Source organism: Chiroxiphia lanceolata, chromosome 7 (assembly GCF_009829145.1).
Source record: "Chiroxiphia lanceolata isolate bChiLan1 chromosome 7, bChiLan1.pri, whole genome shotgun sequence".
In the NCBI taxonomy this organism is placed as follows: Eukaryota; Metazoa; Chordata; class Aves; order Passeriformes; family Pipridae; genus Chiroxiphia; species Chiroxiphia lanceolata.
In genome coordinates, this window is record NC_045643.1 from 22,355,119 (window position 1) to 22,379,225 (window position 24,107).

The following is a 24,107-nucleotide window of genomic DNA, read 5'->3' on the forward strand; positions in this document are numbered from 1 at the left end:
ATTGGGGATCCTAATAATGTGACAAAAAAAATCCTGTCATTTATTCAAATAGACAAGCCATAAAATGCTCTGGGAAAGCTTCTGTCTTAATTTACTCCCAGAAAACTTTAAATCTAATAATAGAAGATCTTTTAATTCTTAATTTTTTCCTTTCAGACATTCCTCTATATTCTGGGATCTATATAAAGGTAAATAGTTGTAATAATTTAATAATTTCTCAAATAATATACATTCTACATTATAAAGATGTTAGAGGAAAGCAACAGAAATAGTAGTTCGTTATCTTTCCATTGCTAATTAGGCACTTACACTTTTTTTTTTTCCTGGACCCAAAAATTCAAGAAAATGAAAACAGGGATATCTGCCAGAGAAAGAAAAATATTGACCAACAAAGGAGTCAAAGCACGGATCACCGGTTATAAATACTGAAGTTTTAACATCATAATTGGAGGTGTCAAAAGCAATTAGCATAAGAGTCCAAAGGACTTTTAAACATTGTGTCCACTTTTCTTTTAAGAGAAAAATATGTAAAAATATACATAGAAGGAACTAAAAGCCACAACCAGTAAGTATGTGAAGTTTATAAGAATAGCATATGTTCTTTTTCTGTGCCAACAGAAGACCTCAAACTTTGATTTACCCATATGCTGGAATAATCTGAAAGAACACAAGTTTTACCTTGAGGCAGTAAGATGTGTTTAAATAACTCTACAACTTAAGACAGCTCTCTGGATCACAGAACAACAAGTTTGGGTTTTTTACTGTACTGAGTAACAAAGATACAAGGTAGAGACAACAGGTAATCTCTTTTCACAAAAAAACCCACCAAACTAACCCCAAACTGTAGCCCAATTTTAAACAACTGCTCTGAGAAAAACATTTGTGATAGTTTATTACTTCTTTTCTTTGAATTGGAAATATGGGGTTTAGGCTGGTAAGAATGTTGAGGGCATAAATCATCGACTCTCTATAAGGGGAGTAAAAGCAGGAATGGCCTTGTCATTCAACTCCTTTATGCCCTGTCCTTGCCAGTTCCATTTCAGCACTCCCAAGTAAAATGGTAATTTACATATTATACGAGATAAATACAGTGTTTTATTTTTCAAGAGTGCAATGTAGTACTTTGAGTCATTATAAATTTGAAGTTTAAAATATTTGATTTATCCTGAAGTCCACCTACATAAAGCACACGAAGAGCTGGATTCTTTGAGAATTCATCAAAGAACCATTCAGATATTTTTATGTATCAAATTCAGAGTGTGGTAAAACTGAAATATCCAGACTACATACAAAGGAACTTAATACATACTAGATAAAACCATGCTAAAATGGGTGTTAAGGCTTATCTATGCATTACAAAGCAAATAACAACATCGTTTAAAAAATTATATTTAAAAAAAAATTCAGTGTATATTAAAGAAGTGTCTTTTTCAGATAACGTGAAATTGCCAGAGCTTTGAATAGAGCAAGAATTCACACAAAAAATATTCTGTCATGCAAAGTCAAGCCACTTGAAAATCAAAATCCATCAAAGTAAGGTCCACATTTGTTACAGTAATAGTAACAGTAATAGAAGTTTGCATTTGCAGATAGTTTGGTATTTTGAGACAGTTAGTCCTCCCAAATTAAAAGAAAAAATTAATCCCAGTAAATTAATGTCACATGTAACATACTCTTCCTCCCTAAAATGTAAAACTCAAAGACATTTAACTATGTGCATTGTGTTTGTTAATCAAAATCCAAGATGCGTCTAGAACAATGTATATAAATGTATATAAGTGTATATAAATGTATATAAATGTATATAAATGTATATAAATGTATATAAATGTATATAAATGTATATAAATCACCGTTAATGGAAACAAACTTGATGCAACTGACACATGAAACTGAATCAGAAAAGAAGCAGCTTACTTTTCTAGACCATACAGATTTCTTCCCATTCAGAAAAAAAAAATCTGATATGCAAAGCAGCTACAGCAATCTTCAGACTTTTCACTGCAACTAGTCACCGATTTTCAAAATCTAAATTGACAACACTGTCCAGATAAAAAAATCAAGGATTGAAAAGCAGTAAGTTTTCTTAAGTATATGATGAAATTCTAATATAACAGAGCACTGACAGCATCTTTGCAGGCTGAACTGTGTATGTGCCTTTAGGCCTCTTAATGAATAACATTTTAAACCAGTGGAGAACCATGTCATTCCCATTGTACCTGTGTAACTGCAAGGAGATTTGGTGCTCACTTAATGATACACAATTTAAGAGGATGAGGAACAGGTCACTTTAGCTGTTTTTCTAATGCAAGGACTGAATCTCAAGCATAGTTCACATGAAGTCATGCAGTTTAAACTAAAATGCTATGATTTGCAGCTTCACAAATTGATGTAAGAAAATTAACTTATAAAGAAATAGCACTTTCCTCCCCCCCAAAACATCATTCCACACAAGCTTCTCTTAAGTGTGCCACAGCCGCTTACAAAGGCCTGAAGTATTTTTTTAATCACTATAGCAAGAAGTTGCATGCTGACAAGAAATCTAGATGAAGACATGGGTGTACATTTGAAATGATCTGAAGCCCAAGCAAGAATATGTATTTATACTACCTCTGAACCTTCAGGGAGTTTACAGAACCCAAAGGATAGGAGATGAGGAAGATACAGAGATGAGATGAGCCTGTTAGAGACAGACACAACAAAGACAGAGCAAAATAAAGAAATACAAAGATGAATGACACAGTTTATACATACAGATTACATATTTTATCATGGATACGAGGAAATGTGGAGAAAGAATACACATCAGATGAAAATGTTCATAAATACAAATTATGTTTTAGGAGTATAAAAACCCGTGGATAATACAAGCTGGATAAAATATATACATTTGAGAAGAATCTAAACCAAGAAAGAGGGTATTAGCTCATTTAAGCTAGAATTAACTACCTTAAGGAAACCTGAAGCAATCCACCTGATCCAGATCCAATACTGCCAGAAAGCTTAGGTGTCTATACATGTCATTCATTGTGACTTATTCCCAAAATGAAGGAACATGGTCATGTTTTTAGAAATGCCTCCCTACCCTTTTCATATGGCTCCAAGTAATGCCCATCTTTCTCCACATGGTACAATTGACATTGGAGTTTTCATGCTGTAAACTAGCTCTGAGTTATGGCATAAATCCTTGAACTGATGCTTAGGAGAGTTTGGGAAACTGAAGAAAGTAACTAACACCATCACATAACTGGTAATTCTGACTTTCTGTGCTACTAAAAAATGCTGTCCTAAATTAGATACATAAGCACAGGCTCCAACACCTCCACTTGTGCTCATACTGACACAAAACAAAGAAGTCCAAACCAGCCCATCATACTAATTGAAATAACTGGAAAAAGGCTTGAAAAAGAACCTGTCAAAACAAACTGCTCCAGCAACTCATGCTGTTAATTCTGAAGATCCCAAATTTAATATGCCACTGCTTTCTTTAAGCTCTGGCATATCAGTAAACCTCTCCTTGGAATTTCAGAATTTCTCAGAATCAGGCATGATGTGTGGTGTAATGCAATTTTTACACTAATAATGTGTCTGCTCTGACATCAAGGGAGAAGAAGCTGTTACAAATGGCATATGTATGGAACATAAAACATACTCAAGATCATGTTATTGTGGGTAAAAAACACTTCAGCAAAGTGCATGGAAATACAAATAACTTATTCTGCCGTGCTCCTCTCCCCAAGTTGCTTCCTTTAATCAATGTAAGGCCTATTATATCTCATTTTATATATATATATATATATACATAAAAAACACACACCCATCCCTAGATTAAAAGTGAAATAGCCAGTCGAAACCCCTAAATGTTCACATGCTGAAAACTTCTTTTCCTAACTACATTTCCATAGAATCAGTAACTTTTTCATGCCAAACAATGCTTAAATTCTGAATTTCAGAATGCCTCCTATAAAAAGGGAGAGGCTTGTGAAATTATTTTAGCATTCCTTTCACAATACAAAGGTGTTATATATTCACAACTGTCTTTTGCTTTTTATATCATGTCACGAGAATTTATAAACTCAGCTCTGAGATATCTGAGTGACAAACCTACCGATCTCTATAAAAATAGGTTGAATTGCTTTATAAAACAAACTTTCTAAAGACAATTTACTAAGGGAAAACATTCTTATTTTTATCTATCTTTTACAGTATTTATGCTAAAATTACTTGCCACTCTCTATTTTGGGTAGTTGGTGTCAAATTAACCTATAACAAAAAAAAAATAATTTTTCCTGCTCTTATGCCAAATTTGACTGTCGTTTTTTATTGGAACATCAAAAGCAGGCTTTTAATTCTCACAGTTTTGATGCTTAATGAAAAGTGAAAGTTAAACACAGCATGGCAGCATTAAAAATGCATGGTAAATCCATAGCACTCTGACATCTTAGCCCTGCAGAGGATGTGAAGAAAACCCATTGTAAACAAAAGATAATACTACTAAATACAAAGCAAATTAATTAGATGGTCTGACAGACTCTTAAACAAAGAAAAATGGAGGGAGAACATATGTACGACTATCTTCCAACAAAGATATCACAATAGTCTATCCAATGGTACTGCTGTATATTGAATTAAAGTTTATGTCTTCATTTTCAGACTTTGCTCTTGAATATCTGAAAAGTAACCCATGGATAAGCTACCCTTGTCAAGAACTTGGACAAAGAAGGGGGTTTACATCCTCAGATGTACCATGTTTCCCAGATGCCAGGGACTTATGGCTCTGGATCACCTATTTTACAATCAACAGACTGCTAAGCATTGTTATCAGTTCAACTGTCTACACTAACCCCAAATTTAACCAAACCAAGAATTTCCTTTTGTGCAGAAAATGTGTCTAAGTTCCCCAGTCTCATTTCAACAGGAACAAATAAGTGGCCCTTCTAAAGCTCCTGGCACCTGCTCTTTATGAAAACTCTCAGCTTGAATAGGGGTGAACTGAGCTGGAAGCTCACTAGTAGTACTAGAGATGATCTATTTCTCTCCCTGCAGTCTTCTAGGAATTAAGCTTATCAACCGGAAAGTAAAAGCAACAATATTTTGATTCCTGTTTTTTTATTAAAAGGAGAGAACAATACTGCTACTGATGGCAATATATGGATCATTTTACATTCATAAATTCTACACAATGTTTGTACACCAATGGGAATAAGCAGACTAAATGATGCCTTGAATGCATTTTTACCAGTTTGACCTCACAAAACAAGATGTGTCTTACACCACATTCTTGACAATAATATAAATTATTTATACGTCTTAATTTTGCTTTCTTTTATACATACTTAGTTGTTTTCTTTTGCTTTCACACGATTCAAAGACATATTTTAAAAACTCATTTTTGTATTATTATGAGAAGCTTGTACAGACACTCCATAGCAATCTAAAAAGAAATATACAGCTGCAGTGAGCTGAACTGCACTGTAGCTGAACTCCAGCACTTGGATCATGAGGCAATGGCAGAAGAAAATGATCAGAAACTTTGCTGCTAGTCAAGCTTCTAAGAACAGCAGAGTTCCTGAAAGCTGAGCATTTCAGTGTAGATTCCTGCATAATTTACTGCTTCTTTGCTGTTCTCTTGAAAAGGGAAAAAACTGTGGTTCCTTTTAAAACAAAAAACTTAAAACTAAATTTTCCTTCTAAAGCTAATACTAATTTCAGTACCATTCAGGCAATAAGATTCCAAGGTTTTAATTTAACAGAATAAGGGATGATAAGAGAGAAATTTAGAATAAATAAATCCTCCTTGTTTTATCACGGGATCATCATAGATTTTGAAGAGGTAAATGCAGGAGACTGCCAAATGTGCATTAGCACTTAAAGGACACAAGTAGAAGAGCAATGCTTCAAACTGATTAAAAGACACCTGTGTCCAAAAAGATCGTATTTGGAATTTTTCACTGTAATTTAGATAAAAAGTTGATCTACTTTCAAATAAATATTCTTAAAACTACTGAATTTCTATTGTTCATGGTACGTTTAACTTAATTTAAATTAACACAGTCAAAGTGACTAAGTTCTTTTTTTAACAAGAATCAGAATAGTTTGAGACATTTCTACATAAGCACATGAACTGGAATTCAGCGATTTTTTCTTGCAAAATAAGGTCAGACAAATAAAAACATGTAAGAATACGTCTTCCTACTTAGAGAATCACTTAACCACTGAGTGTATAAAATTAGGGTGTTTAATACAGACTTAGATGCTGTCCTGATGAGAATCGATTTTTTGAGAACTTAGAGACAGATAGGAAAGTTCCTAGAAGAAACTTGGGCAAAAGCAAGATGTTTCTGGAGTGAATTACTGCATCAGTTCCACTAACAAACACAGAAAGTTACTGAAATTGAATTCATGATACTTACACAGCTTGCTCTGAGGGGTCCTTTTAAGGAAACCTAATGCTTATTTCTTATATAAGATCTAGTGCAAAAAGCTTATGGAATGCAAGCTGCCACCTTACATCCTGTGGAAACTGAGGAATAGGAATGTTATATTAGCTTTCTTTAGTGTCTCCTGAATATTTCTTTAAACTCACTAGCAAGACCTGTGCAAATCAATAAAAAAGTTGCCTGAAAATGGATGGACAATCATCCTACTTACTTTTACTCTTGTGCAAACATATGCAGAATTACACACATCTTAGTAAATATTATTTTTTTCCTTACTCTTAAAATGACATTTTGGCATAATTAATGTATCTATTTCATACCCTCATCAATGAAATTATGTTTCCTTTTAGATCTGAGAATCTTCCCCAGGGAAGCAAATAGAACTAATAAAACTTTATATGGCAATGATTGAAACAAAGGTTCTTCCTTGAAACCACAGTTAATCTTTATGCCAACAGCCCCATCTTTCCAGATCAGCCACACTACTCCTCTGTGCCCTTCTGTCCTATGCCTCACAGCACACAGTTTCCTCCTCCAACCTGCACCTTCCCTGTGCTACAGCTGTTTCCTCATTCCCCACTTCCCAGGGTAAGAGGGGATCTCAGTAGGGCTCTGAAACAGAGGGGACTGAGATTTAACTGAAGTTAAGGTGATTTCTGGAATAAGAGTCACTATGGTCCAACAGAATTCAGACAACAATGTTGCAGGTAATGTGATGACATTGGATACAGAGACTCAGTAATTCTGCAATGTATAAATCTAGTGAATTAATTGTAAATATTTGCAAAATTTGGCTGCAAGTTTCATAACACAGACCTGTGTTTATGTAAATAAGCAAGGGGCAATAAGAAATGATCTTTCATTATGATAACCTGCAACAACAGTACAGCTTATAAAGTTTTCTGTAAAAGCAAGAAGAACAAAAAAAGTTATGCCAATAATACTGTAGAACCACTCTGCAAACATTTCTCATTTGCATTAACCTGATTTTCCCAAAAGAAATTTTCTGAAAGAACGAGGTACAGTTCATATGACATCTCTCTGATAGTGTCATCTTGAAAATGTTTTCCTCATTTTTCAACTCTTCAAACTCACCTATGAAATCTGAAGCAGTAGTTCAACTCTGATACACACACTGTTGTAGACTTAAAAACTATTTCAACAAACATTTTAAATAAATAGGTCCTGGAAACAACAGAAGTCAAAAATAGTCCTACCACATTCCTGGCACTAAAGGAGCATGCCCACAGTTCAGAGTAACACTGTGCAAAGATGCTCAAGCTTAGTCTGAAGGATTGCACAGAGTACCTAAAGCAGCACAAGTGTCCTTAAACTCAGCTGCACTGGAAATCATGTGCCATGCCAGTTCCTCAGGACACAATGGCACACTAACACAGTTGGCTTCCAACACTTGAGCTAGTTCCCTTGAATATCTCTGCCCAGCCTTGAACTGTGCAGGATACCCGAATTTCAAATTTAAGCAGGTATACTACTGAAAAAGAGGAGCCACTCTCATGTAAAAAGTACTGCTTTTACAGGGTAGCTATTCAGATCAGAATCACACTGTCAAGCTGTGGGTACAAAGCACAATGCAATACTGAACACGTAGATGTTACTGAAAGCTAAAAATGCAAAATAAAGCAATGCATTACCATTTTTATCCATGGAATGGGGCTCAGACTGCTTCTTTCCAATATCAGCAAAGGATCTTACAATTGGGATCCTGTTGCTCAGCTTCTTCTGGTTCTGATGGTGATGCTGTTTCAGTAATGCCTCATGCACCCTGTGACGAACATCCTCACTGAGCTGCCCAGAACTCACCTGCTGGTCCAGAATCATATCTGAAAATATATACATAAATAAAATAAAAGAGGGGAAAGAGGAAATATTTTATCTTTTAAATTGCAATAATAAGTATCCTACAGGATTACAAATAAAAAGTATCTGTTGCTTTAATGCAACACAATGAAATGGTAAGTTTTATCTAGAAGTCTTCCACTCGGCAAAGAAAAATATGATGCTATTAATGAATATAAAAAATTCAAATCCTCCAAAAATGATGCAGTTCACAAATTAAGGTCACCTATGTAACTCTGAAGTTGGTCCTTAAGTACACTCATACATAACACATTTAAACCCAGGATTACAATGTGTATAAGGTGGATTTTTTTCTCAAATAATCCCTATCCTATTTCCTACAAAGGACTGGCATGCTGCGAGAATGTAACTTTTTTATTCCCTTTGTACTTACAGAAGATCACAGTCTAATTCTTTATTTCTTATAACTATAATTACAATACTTTCAGTGCAATATAAAGGAATTTCAGGTAAGACAACACAGAAAAATTTGCAGCATTATTTGTCATTACCCAATAGGATCTGTTTCTGCTGCCAGATGTACATGTTGCTGCTACAGAATCACTTCAAGGAGGTGTCAGTGAAACTGATCCCCATGCTAAGAATTCACAACTGGTTTTGCAGTCCACTAGCAGAAAGTATTTTTAAATATTCATATTCAACATTATTTGTATATACATTCCTCTAGGAAGGTGACATGGCCAACAGCCCAGCTGACATGCCTTTACACCAATGCACACAGCATGGGCAACAAACAGAAGTTGGAAACTACTGTGATGCTAGCAAGTTATGACCTTGTTGACATTACTGAAATTCGGTGGGATGAGTCCCAAGATTGGAGTTTGGCTATCGATGGTTATGGGCTGCTCATAATGATAGGGGGGGAAGGAGACAAGGAAGAGTTGCCCTCTACATTGAGATGGGGACAAAGTGTAAAGATCTGCCTCTGAAGAACAGCCATGAGCAGGTAGAAAGCCTAGGCGTAAAAATCAGAGACCAAGGCAACAAAGGGAACTTTGTAGTTGGGGTCTACTACAGGCCGCTTGATCAAGGGAAACCTGTGGATGAAGCCATCCTGCTCCAGCTACAGCAGGCATCGTGCTTGTGGGCTCTTGTCCTGCTGGGGAACTTCAACCACCCTGACATCTGCTGGAAAAGCAGCATGGCAGGCTGTAGGCAACCCAGGAGACTCCTGGAATGCATAGGGGATAAATTCTTCAGCCAGGTGATAGACAGCCCTAGCAGAGGGAAGGTGATACCAGACTTGATAGTCACCAGTGTTGGAGGTGCCTAGGTTACAGCAATCATGCACTGGTGGAGTTTGCAGTCCTGAGAAATATAGGTCAGATAAGGAGTAAACTCAGGCTCTTGAACTTTAGGAAGACAGTTCTTCAGGGAGATTTTCAGTGGCATCTCCTGGGAGACCATGCTCGGGGACAATGGAGCAGAAGAGAGATGGCAGATGTTTAAAGAAGTCTTCCATGGAATGCAAGAGTTAGAGATTCCCAGGAGCAAGAAATAAGGCAAGGAAAGCAAAAGACCAGCACAGCTGAGTAGGTAACTGCTGGTCAAACTAAAGGGCAAGCAGCAAATGCAGAGGCAGTGGAAACTAGGACAGGGAACCTGGGAAGAGTATAGAGAAGAAGTACAATTGTGTAAGGAGGGGCTCAGGGAGACCAGAGCAAAACTGGAACTGAACTTGGCAAGCGATGCAAAGAATAACACGAAGGGCTTCTACAGGTACATTACTCAGAAAAGGAAGGTCAAAGAAGGTATACCCCTCTGATAAACAGCACTGGCAAACAGGTAACTACAGACAAGGAAAAAGCTTAACAACTTTTTGCTTCAGTCTTCAATGGCAACCTCTCTTCCCACACTTCTTGAGCGGATGGACGACAGGATGAGGACTGGGAGAGCAAAGTCCTTCCCTCTGTAGGCGAAGATCTGGTTCATGACCACCTGAGGAACCTGAATATGCACAAGTCGATGGGATCTCACGATACACATCCCAGAGTCCTGAAGGAATTTGCTGATGTAGCTGCCAAGCCGCTCTCCGCGACATTTGAAAAGTCATGGCAGTCAGGGGAAGTTCTGGGTGACCAGAAAAAGGGAAACATAGTACCCATCTTTAAGAAGGGCAGAAAGGATGACCCTGGGAACTACTGACCTATCAGTCTCACCTCTGTGCTTCTTAAGATCACAGAATGGATCTTCCCAGAAGCTCTGCTAAGGGACATGGAGGACAGGGGGGTGATTCGACACAGCCAGCATGGCTTCACCAGGGGAAAATCCTGTCTGATCAATCTAGTGGCTTTCTATAATGGAGTAATTACATCAGTGGAGAAAGAAAGGGCTACAAGATATCATTTATCTGGACTCCTGTAAAGTGTTTGACATGGTCCTTCACAACATTCTTCTCTCTAAATTGGAGAGTGATGGATTCAATGGGTGGACTGTTAGATGGATTAGGAATTGGTTGGATGGAAGCATCCAGAGGGTAGTGGTCCATGGCTCAGAGTCCAAATGGGCATCAGTGATGAGTGGTGTCCCTCAAGGGTCCATATTTGGACCTGTGTTATTTAATATCATAGAATCAGAATCACAGAATATTCTGAATTGGAAGGGACCCACAAGGATCGAGTCCAACTGTTAAATGAATGGCCCATAAGGGGATCAAATATCTTCATTAATGATATAGACAAGAGGGATCAAGTGCACCCTTAGCAAATTTGCAGATGACACCAAGCTCAGTGGTGCTGTTGACACACCTGAAGGACAGGATGCCATCAGAGGGACCTAGACAGGCTTGAGAAGTAGGTGCATGGGAATCTCATGAGCTTTAAGACCAAATGGAAGGTGCTGCACCTGGCTTGGAGCAACCCGCAGTATCAATCCAGGTTGGGGGATGAACAGATTAAGAGCAGCCCTGCCAAGATGGACTTTGGGGGTGCTGGTGGAGTAAAGACTAGACATGTATCCAGCAGGTCAAGGGAAGTGATTCTGCCCCTCTGCTCTGCTCTGGTGAGACCCCATCTGGAGCACTGCATCCAGCTCTCAGGTTCCCAGTAAGGGAGGGACATCTACCTGTTGGAGCAAGTCCATAGGACATCAAATTGATCAGAGGAATGGAGCACCTCTCCTGTGGGGAAAGGCTGAGAGGACTGAGATTGTTCAGCCTGGAAAAGAGAAAGCTTTGGGGTGACCTAATTGCAGCCCTCCTTTACTTGAAGGGAACTTACAGGAAAGATGGGGCAAGACTATTTACATGAGCATGCAGTGACAGGACAAGGGAGAATGGGTTTAAATGGAAACAGGGTAGGTTTAGCTTAGATACTAGGAAAAAAATCCTTTACTGTAAGGGTGGTGAGGCACTGGAACAGGTTGTCCAGGGAAATTGTGGATGCTCCATTCCTGAAGACGTTCAAGGCCAGGTTAGATGGCACTCTGAGCAACCTTGTCTAGTTAAAGGAGTCCCTGTCCACACAAGGGGAGTTGGAACTAGATGATCTTCAAGATCCCCTTCCAACACAAACAATTCTAAGAACCTATGATTTTATGACATGCATTATGTGATTCAAATGGGAAAGAACTGTTGAGAATTTTGCTGGATTTTTTTTTTAATTATTATTTGAGGAAATACTTCTACCAACAGTAATGATGATTAACAGAAAAATAAAGGAAAAAATTCTGTATCAAAGCACATATAACAGCATTTAAGTACATGCTGCCCTTGTACATCAATTGGAAGAAACTGTACTGCACAAAAATAGTGATATAATAAGCTGAGTCAAAAACTCCTTGTACTAAAAATCCAGACAGCTCATGATTCTGTGCTGGAGTCAGATTCATATCTATCAGAAGAGCCAGCGGAAAAGCAAGCAGAGCAAAAAAAATAAAAAGTAGATGCATCATCACAGACACATAATTTGTCATGCCTTTGATAACTGCCAAGAGCGAGAGATAATAAAAGGCATTACATAACTATGCTGGTTAAAAGTAGAGTTTAATTGCTAGCAGTCACCTGTGCACTGTACAGACATTTAAAAAATACAAGTTTTTCTGAAGTTCTCAATATTGACATAATAAGCCAATGTATCACATACCTGCTTTGAGAGCTGAACAACAAATAACCTGCATGTTTCACTTACTATGAAGAGGCTGCCAACAAATTTACATCTCTATGACGACACACATACAAAAAGACTAAGACAGGTCCACAGATAAATGCAGCTGACAACAGATGTGAACATGAGCGATGTATCCACAGCTCGCAAGGAAGAATCAAGCCCGCAGTTTTCAATGTTGTGTTAGACCCCCTCCAGCAATTACATTCTGTGCAGTATTAACAACAGTTCTGACCAAATGCTCATATTGAAGGGTAATGTTGCCCAGTGTAGTGCCCAAACTAATAAAACCTGAGTCTGAAGGGAACTTTTATCTCCAGGGTTAACTGAAACATTATCAGGTCAGTTATCTCTGAGCTCCCAGTGTAGACAGAGTTTTTTTATCACTCTAGACTATAATGGAAGATAATTGACAGAAAGGCAAAGGAGAAGGTAACACAAGTTTCAGAGAAAGTCTTCAGCAGAATATTTTCAGAAGGAGACGAGAATTTGTAATACATGAGAAAATGGAAAGAAAGCTCCAGCTCCAAGAAAAATACGCATTTTTCCCCTCAACTCTACTGCCTTCTGAGGAACTGCCTCTGCCCTAAGGATAAGACTATCTTCTCTTTAGACACCTTAGTACATGAATTTGCATGTTACAGTTCCCAAAACAGGCCAGTACTTTATGTAACATGACAGGAGATCTTTAAAGTTAAAAAACAAATAATAAATTTATAACTCAGGACATCTGTGCTAAAGCACAATTGGAATTATCCTCTCCTCTCTCCTTTTTAATCTGCTGATCAAAACACAAACTGCAGAAGATGCAAAACCAAAGACTGCCTTCTTTGCGTTGGTATAAAACAGAAATCAAAAGGAAGAGCTGAAAAAAAGGACTCCTCTAGAACAGGCAAATTTATGGTTGTGGTCATCGCCTTGCTTAGACACATACTCCACTTGTATGGTGTCATTCCTGGAATTACAGTATTTTACACATTAAATATTAAAATATATACACTGCCGAGGACAATGTCTATATTTAAGATTATCCATTTGAGAAGAGAAAATTACAGGAAGAAGATAATCACATCCCTATCCTCTTCCTTGCCTAGATGCTCTGCTAGACTCATTAACAGCCATACAAGCCACAGAGTTGGTGCCAGTGTGGTGACTAACAATTTTTATTTCCCTCCAGAAAGAAGAAAATTACTTGAGTTTTCTGGTTTTTTACAACTTCCCCTTTACTGTAGCCCCTTTACCACATGTAGAAAGGAAAGAATGCATTCAGCTTTGGAAAGAGTGAAGATGTGTTTTCTTGCTTTGATATTTCCCTCCAGTTGTCACTCCTTTAACATAGACCCAGTTGCAGTAGCAGCTGCAGTAGCAGCAGTAGGAGTTTAAATGCAGTCAAATTACTGCCAGATTGCTGTATTTTGACCCCTTTTTCATGCCCTGAACAGGAGTAAGAAGGACTATGTCCATCAGCCCCTATTGTTATGGGATTCCATTTCAGCTTCATCCAAAGTTTTTCAACATACCTTTAAAAGTCCAAGCAATATCAGTAAAAACACACTTGATTGCAGAGATAAGCTTGAAAACAAGAGCACCATGGCTAACATCCAAGAGTAAATGGCCAACAGAAGATTTTAAACATGTAATTTTCAAAACAGACTGTAATTCCTTAATCCTGTGAGAAGATCCTACACGCTCACATCAGTTGAAGTTGTACATACTTTTCAAAGCCCTGGTCTTCACTTTTGTATCTAGAACAGATGGCCATTTCTCCACAGTCCCTATGACAAAATGGAGTAAAGAATAAAGACACAAAACCTCACAGCACTCTATCTCAGCTACAGTCCTGTGTAACAACAGAGACTCTCCAAGGTTTCTATGCTTAGCAACAAAGTTTGAGGGATTTCTTTGTTTGCTTTAAAGAATTTTCCTCTTGAAGGACCTTTTAAATTCTGCACAGCCCCCTTCTAGCCAGAGACACAGTTTATCACTACATTTTTCAAGGACCCTTCACAACTATATGAAGTTTTCAGAAGGATGTAAGATGTGGAATACCCACCAGCAAGCATAGTATTACACATTCTATTAATCGTTTACATCATGACATTTCTTCTGACATCAAGTACACTGAAGTAGGACATTTCTTCAGTAAGGAATCTTGATTCATGCTGGAACCATGAAATCATTTTTTCAAGCTATTAAAGACAGACATTCTCCCTGCCTTGGTAATTCAAAAGAATTCAAAGAATACTTGGGTTTCATATAATTTCAAGAATGCTTTCTCCATTCCGACTCAGTTACAATATATCATCTACATAAAATTAATTTTGTGAGTAAATGTGAGCAATGTGAGTACTTAAACAAGCTATCATAGTAACTCAAATACAACTCACGACCACCTGTGAACAATTTACCCAGACTACGAATTATAGCATCTGGGTGTAGGCAATTCCTATCAGTTCAAATGCAGCACAGCTCACATGTGGCCCAGCAAAGAAAATTCCATCTGTTCCACCTCTAGGGTCAGCAAGGATGCAAAAGCAGGCTGGCTGCTTCCACTCACTCTGGAGATGTCTGTTACACACTGCAGCTTTGTACAGAGACATGTGGCCAGACCCTTGTGGAGTCATCACAGGTCCAAGCAAATGAACAATAAGGAGTCACTCAAGTGTGGCCACAGCTCATTTGCCACTGCACCAGGTTCACAGTGTGCTCATCACCTCACATACAATACTACAGAGAACATTCTGGTGAAACATAGAATAAATGTATAGAAGGCATACTGCATTTGCACAGAAATACTTCTGAAGTCCAGAAAGAAATTGCTGGGCTCATATTCTCCTGACAGAGGTTGGCACTGACAGTTTACAGCAAAAGAAACTGAATTCAGCACATACCAGCAAAGTTGCTGGTATTCACACCTCTCAATCCTCCCAATTTTATAACTGTGCAATCGTAGGACAAAATGAGAGACTAATGACAAAAAATTAAAGACATAGGCTTTGTGTGCATCACAATTGCAGTCATAGCTGACTATAATTTAAAAGCCAAGGTTTGTCTGGTTTGTGGTCATTTCCCTTAAAAACAGTGAAGAAGAAAACACAAGCAACCCTAAAGCATTGTTTTATGGAAGACAATGAGTTGAAATACTGTCCTATATCTTAACCCATCTCTAATAGGAACCCAAATATATACTTCCCTAATGAGTCAGACACTAGGAGCAATAAAAATCCAACAATTAGGATTCCTGGCCTGCACTTTTGAACCAAGACCCATTTACAGCAATGTGCTGGCTTCAACTGGTATAGAGTTAATTTTCTTCACAGTGGCCAGTATGGGGCTATGTTCTGGATTCATGGTGGCAGCCATCCCCAGGAAAGCAAGGCCCCATCACATTTAACCGTTACTTGGGAAGACAAACACTATCACTTTAAACACCTCCCTCCTTCCTCCTTCTTCTCCCCAATTTTACATACTAAGCACGATGTCATATGGTATGGAATATCCCTGTGGTCAGTTTGGGTCACCTGTCTTGGCTATGTCTCTTCCCAGCCTTCCAAGCACTCCCGGCCCCCTCACCAGCATGGCATCATGAAAAGTAGAAGAGTGCTCTGTGTGAGCACTGCTCAGCAATAACAAGAACATCTCTATATTATCAACCCTGCGTTCAGCACAAACCTAAAACATAGCTCCATACTAGCCACCAGGAAGAAAATTAACTCTATCCCAGCTGACACTAGCAAAAGCATTTACAGTGGTGATTATAAACAAGCTATCTAAGCCAGCAGATTTAGCTGCTCACCCAAGAGGCCACAGTGTTCCAGTGCACTGAGAGACAGACTCTATTTCCAGTTCTACCTGAAATTATTTTGTTCAACTTCTCAGTTGAAACACTTGAAAAGCAAAGATAGAGAGAGAAAAATGTCCGCTTTCTAAAATAGCAGTATGTAATTTTACTGAGGAAGAAGAGCGAGTACTTCACAAAACTGTAAATAGTAGAGATGAGGCCACAATTTCCAGCTTGCAGTTCAGAATTGCAGCCACAGTGGATGCTACCAAAACAATATATTTTGCAAGCTGAGGTTGACTTGTGCAATCTAAAAAAATTTCCAGATTTGTGGTTAACATGGGAAAACACAAAACAACCACAAAAACTCCCATTCTACTCAGAAGTTGGTATGAGATTTACAATTTACCCACAGACAAAGGAATGAAACCTGATGGAGGTTTCTCTGTAGAGGTTATTACCACATGGTAAGCTGAAAACAAAGCAAATAAATACAAAAATAAGGGTAAGTGAGAAGGTGAAAGCTGAACAAAAGACAGGTGTAGGGTCAAACAGACAAGCAGACTGCTCCCAGACAATCCCATGCTTTATTACAGTGTTTGTAATAAAAGTTAAATTTACCATAAAAGCACTGACAGAAACATATCACAACATGTCGCAGACGAAACAAAAGGCTCTAGTGAAATAAAATCTTTACTTGAGCCAGTTAAAATATGTCATTATTATGGAGTAATATAGCTTAAAGCAAACAAAGGCAAAAGAAGACTTGTCCAGATTGAAAGCTTAACATGATATTAATGAAATCAATGAAATTGCACACTTGGGATGTAATGCTCTGAGTTGCTGAGCACGGAGTCCAGTGACCTCAATCACAAGATTAAGCTGTTACACAGATTGAAAATTCGATCGTGAGGAACATAGAAAAAACTAGGAAAAACCAGTCAGATCTTGGGATTGGAAAGCAAGAGAAGATTTAAAATCTAACTTTAAAAAGAAACCATTATTAAAATTAAGCTATTTAAAATAAATGGGACTATTTGATATTTCAAACGTGCAAGTCGCCAAAGCCCCACTGTGCAACACTGAGGCCACAGTTTGTATTTGACAAGGTTTGACGTTTGTTCACAGAACGCTCTGCACAACTAAAAGAAAATGCAAGATCTGTGGTGCATGTGTAAAGAACGTATTGCCATTAAAGGCTGGACTGACTAGTTTTTGAACCAAACAACAGAAAATGGCATCATATGTTAAATAGAAGAACCTTTTGGGTTCATTCAGTAGTTATAATCAAAAAACCAGATGGTAATCTGAGAATCTACATGGTTTCAAAGGAACTAAATGAAAATATCAAAAGAGAACATTTTCATCTGCCAACTTGAACAACACAGCGAAGCTGCTCTCTAATGGTGTAGCCAGATTCTGGCAAATACCTCGTCAAGAGCTAAGTTCCAAAATAAATTGTTTTGATTACATAGATTTTTCAGACTTCCTCTTAGCATATGTTCTATACAGAAGTGATCGATAAAATATTACTACATCAAATGTTCAAAGGAATTCCTTGTGCATGGAGTGCTAACTTACTGATATAGGAGTCACTGCAAAGACATACGAAAAAATAACGTCACATATTAAAAATAGTTATAAGCCCCCCTAATATATGTGTCATAGAAACACGTTTTTAAACAGGATAAAGTTCAGCAGAGGAACTGAGCTCTTTTCAAAAGAAAAGTAAAATCCATCTTACAAAATTTAAGAACTATATGAGAAACTTCAGGAACAAACATGCTGTTCTAATGCATAACAGCATTAGAAATTCATCTCGGTAGTCTCTGTTATAATAAGATACTGCCTGTGAATTGAGGTCATAGGTATGAATAAGCTCTTTTGCATAAAGAAAACTGGGTACCTGCCCTAAGAAATATACAGTCTTGTAAATCAAGTAATTTTTTAGTAAGACAGTTGGAATGAAAAAGAGCCTAATAGAGAATGGACATGCTGGAACACAGGATGATTTAAAAATTCTCACCACATCACTGGTACCAAAGTATTTTTATGCAGAACTATCAAAGTTTCCAGGGATAAAATACAAAGTGTTCTGAAAGCCTTGCAAACATATTAAATGGTGGGTTTCATCTGTAGATTTTACCACAAGCCAATTAAGGTTTTAAAACACAGACTTTAATAATCAACATTTTCAAGAGCTAAGCGCTGAGAGTTTAGCGCCTTAGTGAATAATTGTTTATAGATTAAAAGCCTTGACTAAAACAAATAGAAATTCTTCGTCTCAATTTAGCAATGAAGATTAAGTGTATCTCTTTCAAGGATACAAGACTGGCACTGCATTAACAGAAATATAATTCAATATTGGAATATAGCCCAGATAGAAATACATTACCAACAAATACACAGCACACATTTCTAACTAACAAAGCATTAAGGCAACTAAAAAACTACACATGCACAAATAATGTATTTGTTCTCAAAAGATGATGCACTATAGCAATATAGTAACATTATCAAAAGATTGCACTAAAAAAAAAAAAAAACAAACCAAAAAACCACAAACCCTAAATTATGAATCAGAAGGACACAAGAATCAAAGTTAATTAGGAGTACCACTCAAAGCCATAGGATATAATCCGTTTTCACAAATTCTCCTACAGGTGGTATACACAGTAACACTGAAACGAAACCAAAAGCAACCATCAGGATTGCTGGACAAGCCTAACATGAGGCTAGCTCACAAGCAAAATAAGAAGAGTGTTAAATATTGAAAAAAATTGAAGCCAACAGGTGAGAGCAACCATTTCTTTAAATTCTAAAGTGTCAGGACTATCAGATAAAACCAGTATACATACCAATTCCAGGGCGAAAAGTGTTTGCATTGTATAGCACAAGATAGGCAGGATGATAACTACTGATGACAGTGAATAGCAACTGACTGGAACAGACAATAAAAGATTTCCTAAGAGATACCAGTTCTATCTAATCTTCAGGTCCAGCAGTCACTTTTATGTAAAAAGAACTGCTGTCATATTATTTGGAATTACCACATTTCTGAGATACCTAGCACACACATCTCGGTAGTGTGCCTGTTACCACTACTATTAGTCATTCTTCCTTGCAGTGCTGCCTAATGTGTGCCACTCTTTGTAACATTTTGTGAGCACTGGAGAGCGGGAATTACCTACATATATAGTATTAGAGTAACAAATTACAAAGGAATTTGATTGAGGAAAAGGAAAACAGCATTGCTACAGCACAAATAATATTAACAGAGAAAAGCAACTGGAATGCCAACTTTATTTCTAGGGGAAATAAAAAAAATCAATATACCTCTTCAAAGCAATCTGACAGAACGTGGGTAATTTTCTGGCAGGTGCTTGCCAGAAGCACCTGCTTCAAAGCTGTTTAAAAAAAAACAAACCAACATACCTCATTGCTTATTGAATCAGCAGGAGGAAAAATAAAATCCTCTCTCAAAGACAAAGCATGACCCATGCAAATCTTATCATATGTCAGATCACCTTATCAGAAAGGAATACCTATCAGCTCAAGCAAATAATATAACAAACAAAATGCACCCAAACCTGCCACAACAACATTTTCACTTTTAAAGTGAAAATGGTACAAACCAATTAATGAAAGTCATGCTAAAGCCTCTTCTCAGAAGAAAGCAGTTTCCCTAATCAACAAACCAACATAATCCACAAGTAGGACTGATTTAAAATAGTGAGACAGTAATTCACCAAATTCTCTGCTGAAGGACAGCTTACATCTGTGATGAGTTTCCAAAAACATTAGTATTATGAATGCTCATATTAACTAAACAAACAAAAAACCTACAACTAACTAATAATTGAGAGATTATAAACATTAATTAATTGTGGCCTCACTATATTGGAAGATATACAATATCTTCCAAAACCAGGAAAAGGATGTTCACTGAAGTTATTTTTATTGCTTTAATTCTTACTTTTTTACCTACTTAAGTAAAAACAATTCTGGAAGGGATCTCTTAGCTCACTACAGACGAAGTTGAATGATTTCTGGATTAAGAACGAAAAGCCCAAGCTTGAAAATAATAGGGTACTTTTATTTAAGGAAAAAAGTAATACAAGAACATCAAGCTGATCTAAGAAATTCTTATTTATTTATAAATAAATAATAAAGCAGCATACTGACAGACATCTTTGTTCTTTCAAATCAGCTGCTTTTTATTCTTCATGTTTATCTTTTATCATTATCAAGACAAATTTTGAAGCTCTGATTCAGACCATGAGTCATAGGAGAATCAGATCTCGGCACAGAGTCGAAACCCACACAAGTTTCTGCAGATTGGTATTGCGTCAGTTTGACATAAACAATTTGGGAAAAATAAATACAAAAAGCAGCTACTATTATCTGAGCCAATTTTAATTCCACTGTTAAATATATCCCACCAAACAATATCTCCCTTATCTGATAATTTAAATAAGTAAAGTAAATTTTTTCTGGCCCTTACATAGATTTATGTATCATCCATAAAGCAGTTTTCCCAGTAATCTTGAGTGTTAGAAAATTCCATTGCTTTGTCTTTTGTATCACTAGCAAAACTAGTTACAGTCTTTACGGGAAACACCAGGAATGCAGAAAATGGCATTCAGTGTCAATCTCACTTATACTTTTGGAAGAGAAGACTCATCCATTATGTTCTCGCTTTCTGCTTCTGCTGTTCTCAAAAGCCCTAGAATCACAAATGCCAAATACACCTTTATTGGAAAAAATGCACTCATCTTTCGCTTGAGAAGTTAATGTACCTACAAATTTATTTTAAAATTTACACTTAGTATTATTACTTGATTCCCTTCTCAACTCAGAGACATGTCTGTCTTCACGTAACTTAATTATGATAAATAATTCCCTATATTTTTCTGGCTTTTTAAACTAGATTGCCTGCAATTAGCATAGCAGGAGATTAAGTTTGTGAAAGTTAGCACACTCATCATTCATAACATGAGGCAGCATGGCAGGAGCAGAGAACATTCCAGTTCTAATTAAATATAACCAAACTGTCCTCTCGCCTCCATTTTAACTTTTCTCCTTTATAAAAGAAATTGATTCTTAAAATAGCAAAGTCCATCTAAAAAACAGAAATAAAATATTTACCAAGTAAAATATTTCCCAAGAGTTTCTAAACTGGACTGATTCTTACACAATAGCTTTCTTGTAAGCATTTAATTTTTATGATTAATTTTCATAACCAATACATGAAACATCAATACATACCTGCAATTTCTTCTATGGAGTTAGCTCTCATGTCCAAAAGAACTGTGCCATTCAGGATACAACTTCTCAGCTCAAACAAGCTATGAAGTGACAGTGTGGCAACATATGGTTTGCTCCACCTCTCTCCACCATCCTCTACATCTTCTTCAAACTTCAACCACCTATACAAACAACCAATTTTATAACTCATTATGCATAAGAAATTAAAAATAAATTCCTTCTATGGATATGGACAGATCACTGTTAAAAATGTCTTTGGATTTCACTTTATTCTTCCTTTGTAGGTAATATATAGAAACTTTCCCCGCTTGTTTCTTTGCATATAATGCTGTATTATACCTTTTTTGAAGATAAGTTCTGACCACAGAGATGAAAAGAGAAACGTATTAAGCATCATTGTACTTTACAAGGACTTTGACTAATTCTTTGGCATGCAATGGTATTTCTGTGATAGAATAACAAGTAGTATGAAAAGGAATCTGGAAAGACTTCAGTAAAGTAAAAAGATATATGAAATTGGCATGGAAGGATCAAGTCTTATGTTACTAGCCAGCCAGATGAACTGTCTTGTGTGACTGAATTGTTTTACTGATAAATATTACACTTAAAATGTTAAAACAAACAAGAAAAATCTGACAAGTCTGCTGACATATACAGAAGTTGTCCAACCACACACAGATGTTGCTGCATGGAGCCATGCAGCTCTTCCAGCTTGGCAAGGCTTGAACAGCTGCAGCTACATCACTTGACTCAGCAGCACTCAGTTATTTTATATGGACTTGGTATCAGAGAAGTCAAGCAGAGCCTCACACCTTGACAGCATCTTCACACTTATTTCCAGACAGCAGGGAAGTGTAAAGCCTTAAGAACTTTAAAGCTGAGGAATTTCCAGTTTTACCAGACCTCACAGCCCAGCAACAAAGCAAGCACAGCTGTCCTTTTCTGTTCCTGGGCCACCTGTCTAGCTCTGCTCCTACTTGTAAAATATGCATGTGTATTCCTATTTTAGATACTGTCCCCCTTTCAGTCCCTGTGTACCAAATTCTTCAACTTCTACTGCCATCCTGTGAGCAGCCACCACTTCAGTGACCCACTCATAATCAGGATATCTGCTCCCTTCCTGATGTATTCCACTTCTTCGAACTGTCCCAGCTGCCTTCTAATCATTCTCTCATTATTTTCTATAGAAATAGACAATTTGCCCCAACTCCTTGGGTCCTTCAAAATTTCTGATCTCCTGTGTCTAGCCCTCTCTCTGTATTTAGACATTTTCCCTTCATTTCCTCAGAAACTGGCTAACTTCTGTATCTCACCTCTGCCCACAAGAACTCCTCCCTCTCCACCAGACTTCTGTTCTCCACTCCCTTCGTTGCACTCTCTCTTCTCTTTCCAGCCTAGCCAGGCTATCTCCTTTACCTTTTCATTCTTCCAGAGAAGCAACAAGGACACTGCACACACCAAACTTTGCTTCCACAGAGCTGAGCCATGAAACTGAGTTTGCGTATGCAAATGAGGTTTTCCAAATAGATATTAAAAAACCATGTCCAAATGGACATCAAACACAAATGAACACACTCCTCCCCCACAAATTCAAAGCCGTGGTTTGAAAAGGATGAGCTATAACTTAGGAAAGTTAAAAGGAAGCACATGAGAAGGAAAAAAAGTTCTTAATTTTATTTTTTTTTTCCCTTTTGCAGTTGCACTTGAATTCCCTAAGAAGAGGCTGTTCCTGGTCTACTCATCACACTCATGTTTCCAAGCTAAGAAATGTGGTAGACCTATTTGTGGTCATAATATCACAAATGGTGTATTTATTGTTCTGTTTAAACTATTTAAACTATTTAAACTATTATCTCCCAAGACTCTGCAAAATACCTACATTTTCCTCTTCTCATACCTCTAGTTTTGTGCACATTTCCAGTCTCTTCAGGAGATTTATAAGAGTAACATCTTTACGCTTAGGTATTCCAAATTATTTGGAATAATTATTTCTGATGTACCATCATCTTGTTTCATGCTGATTCAGGAAAAAAAAAATCATCCTACCTATATTCTAAAAATAATGATCCAAGCACAGATTCTTACAGACTATCATCAGAAACCTCATATTGTCATTACCTTCTGTTCATGGAAGTCTTCAACATTGCTTATCTGATTACACTGCTGCAGTCTGTCCTTGATACTTTCTATTTTAAATACACTGACCATTTGTAAACAGATTTTAAATGAGCTGTACAAGACAAACATGTTCTTAAAAGTTGAAGAAGGGTGACTGGACAGAGGCAAGGTCATTACCAGGGCTTGTAACTTACTAGAGACACAAGGACAAGGGAAGTCTAGATTATGAAAACAGCTTTAATTAGAGTTTATGGTATCAGACATCAAAGGTTACACACAACATAAAAATCCATAGGAAACTACTGCTACTGCTCAAATAATTTTACTTGCCATTTTGATCATCTCCATCTGGGTTTCAATGAATTGGAAAAATATAATTCTATGGGTTGCATCCCGTTTCCTACTGCCACCGAAACTTACAAGTTTAAGCACATTATCATACATTGTTACTTAATGAGCCAACAGGTGAGTACATGAAACTAAATCAGACCCAGCTGAAAGGATGCTACATGTGGAATA

General features: G+C 37.2%; 1 protein-coding gene across 13 annotated transcripts in view; it reads right to left on the reverse strand.

The window, feature by feature from the left end:
• SLC4A10 (solute carrier family 4 member 10) overlaps nt 1-24,107 on the reverse strand; it is a 152,405-nt gene that overhangs the window by 47,788 nt on the left and 80,510 nt on the right. For all 13 annotated transcript variants that reach the window (XR_004358115.1, XR_004358113.1, XR_004358114.1 and 10 more), the window contains 2 exons: nt 21,471-21,631; nt 8,093-8,281 (listed from right to left, as the gene is read on the reverse strand). Coding sequence is in view for 10 of the 13 variants with exons in the window: in XM_032693750.1 (XP_032549641.1) it covers nt 8,093-8,281; nt 21,471-21,631 (350 nt within the window). In the remaining 3 variants the exon portion in view is untranslated. The remainder of the gene's footprint in view (nt 1-8,092; nt 8,282-21,470; nt 21,632-24,107) is intronic.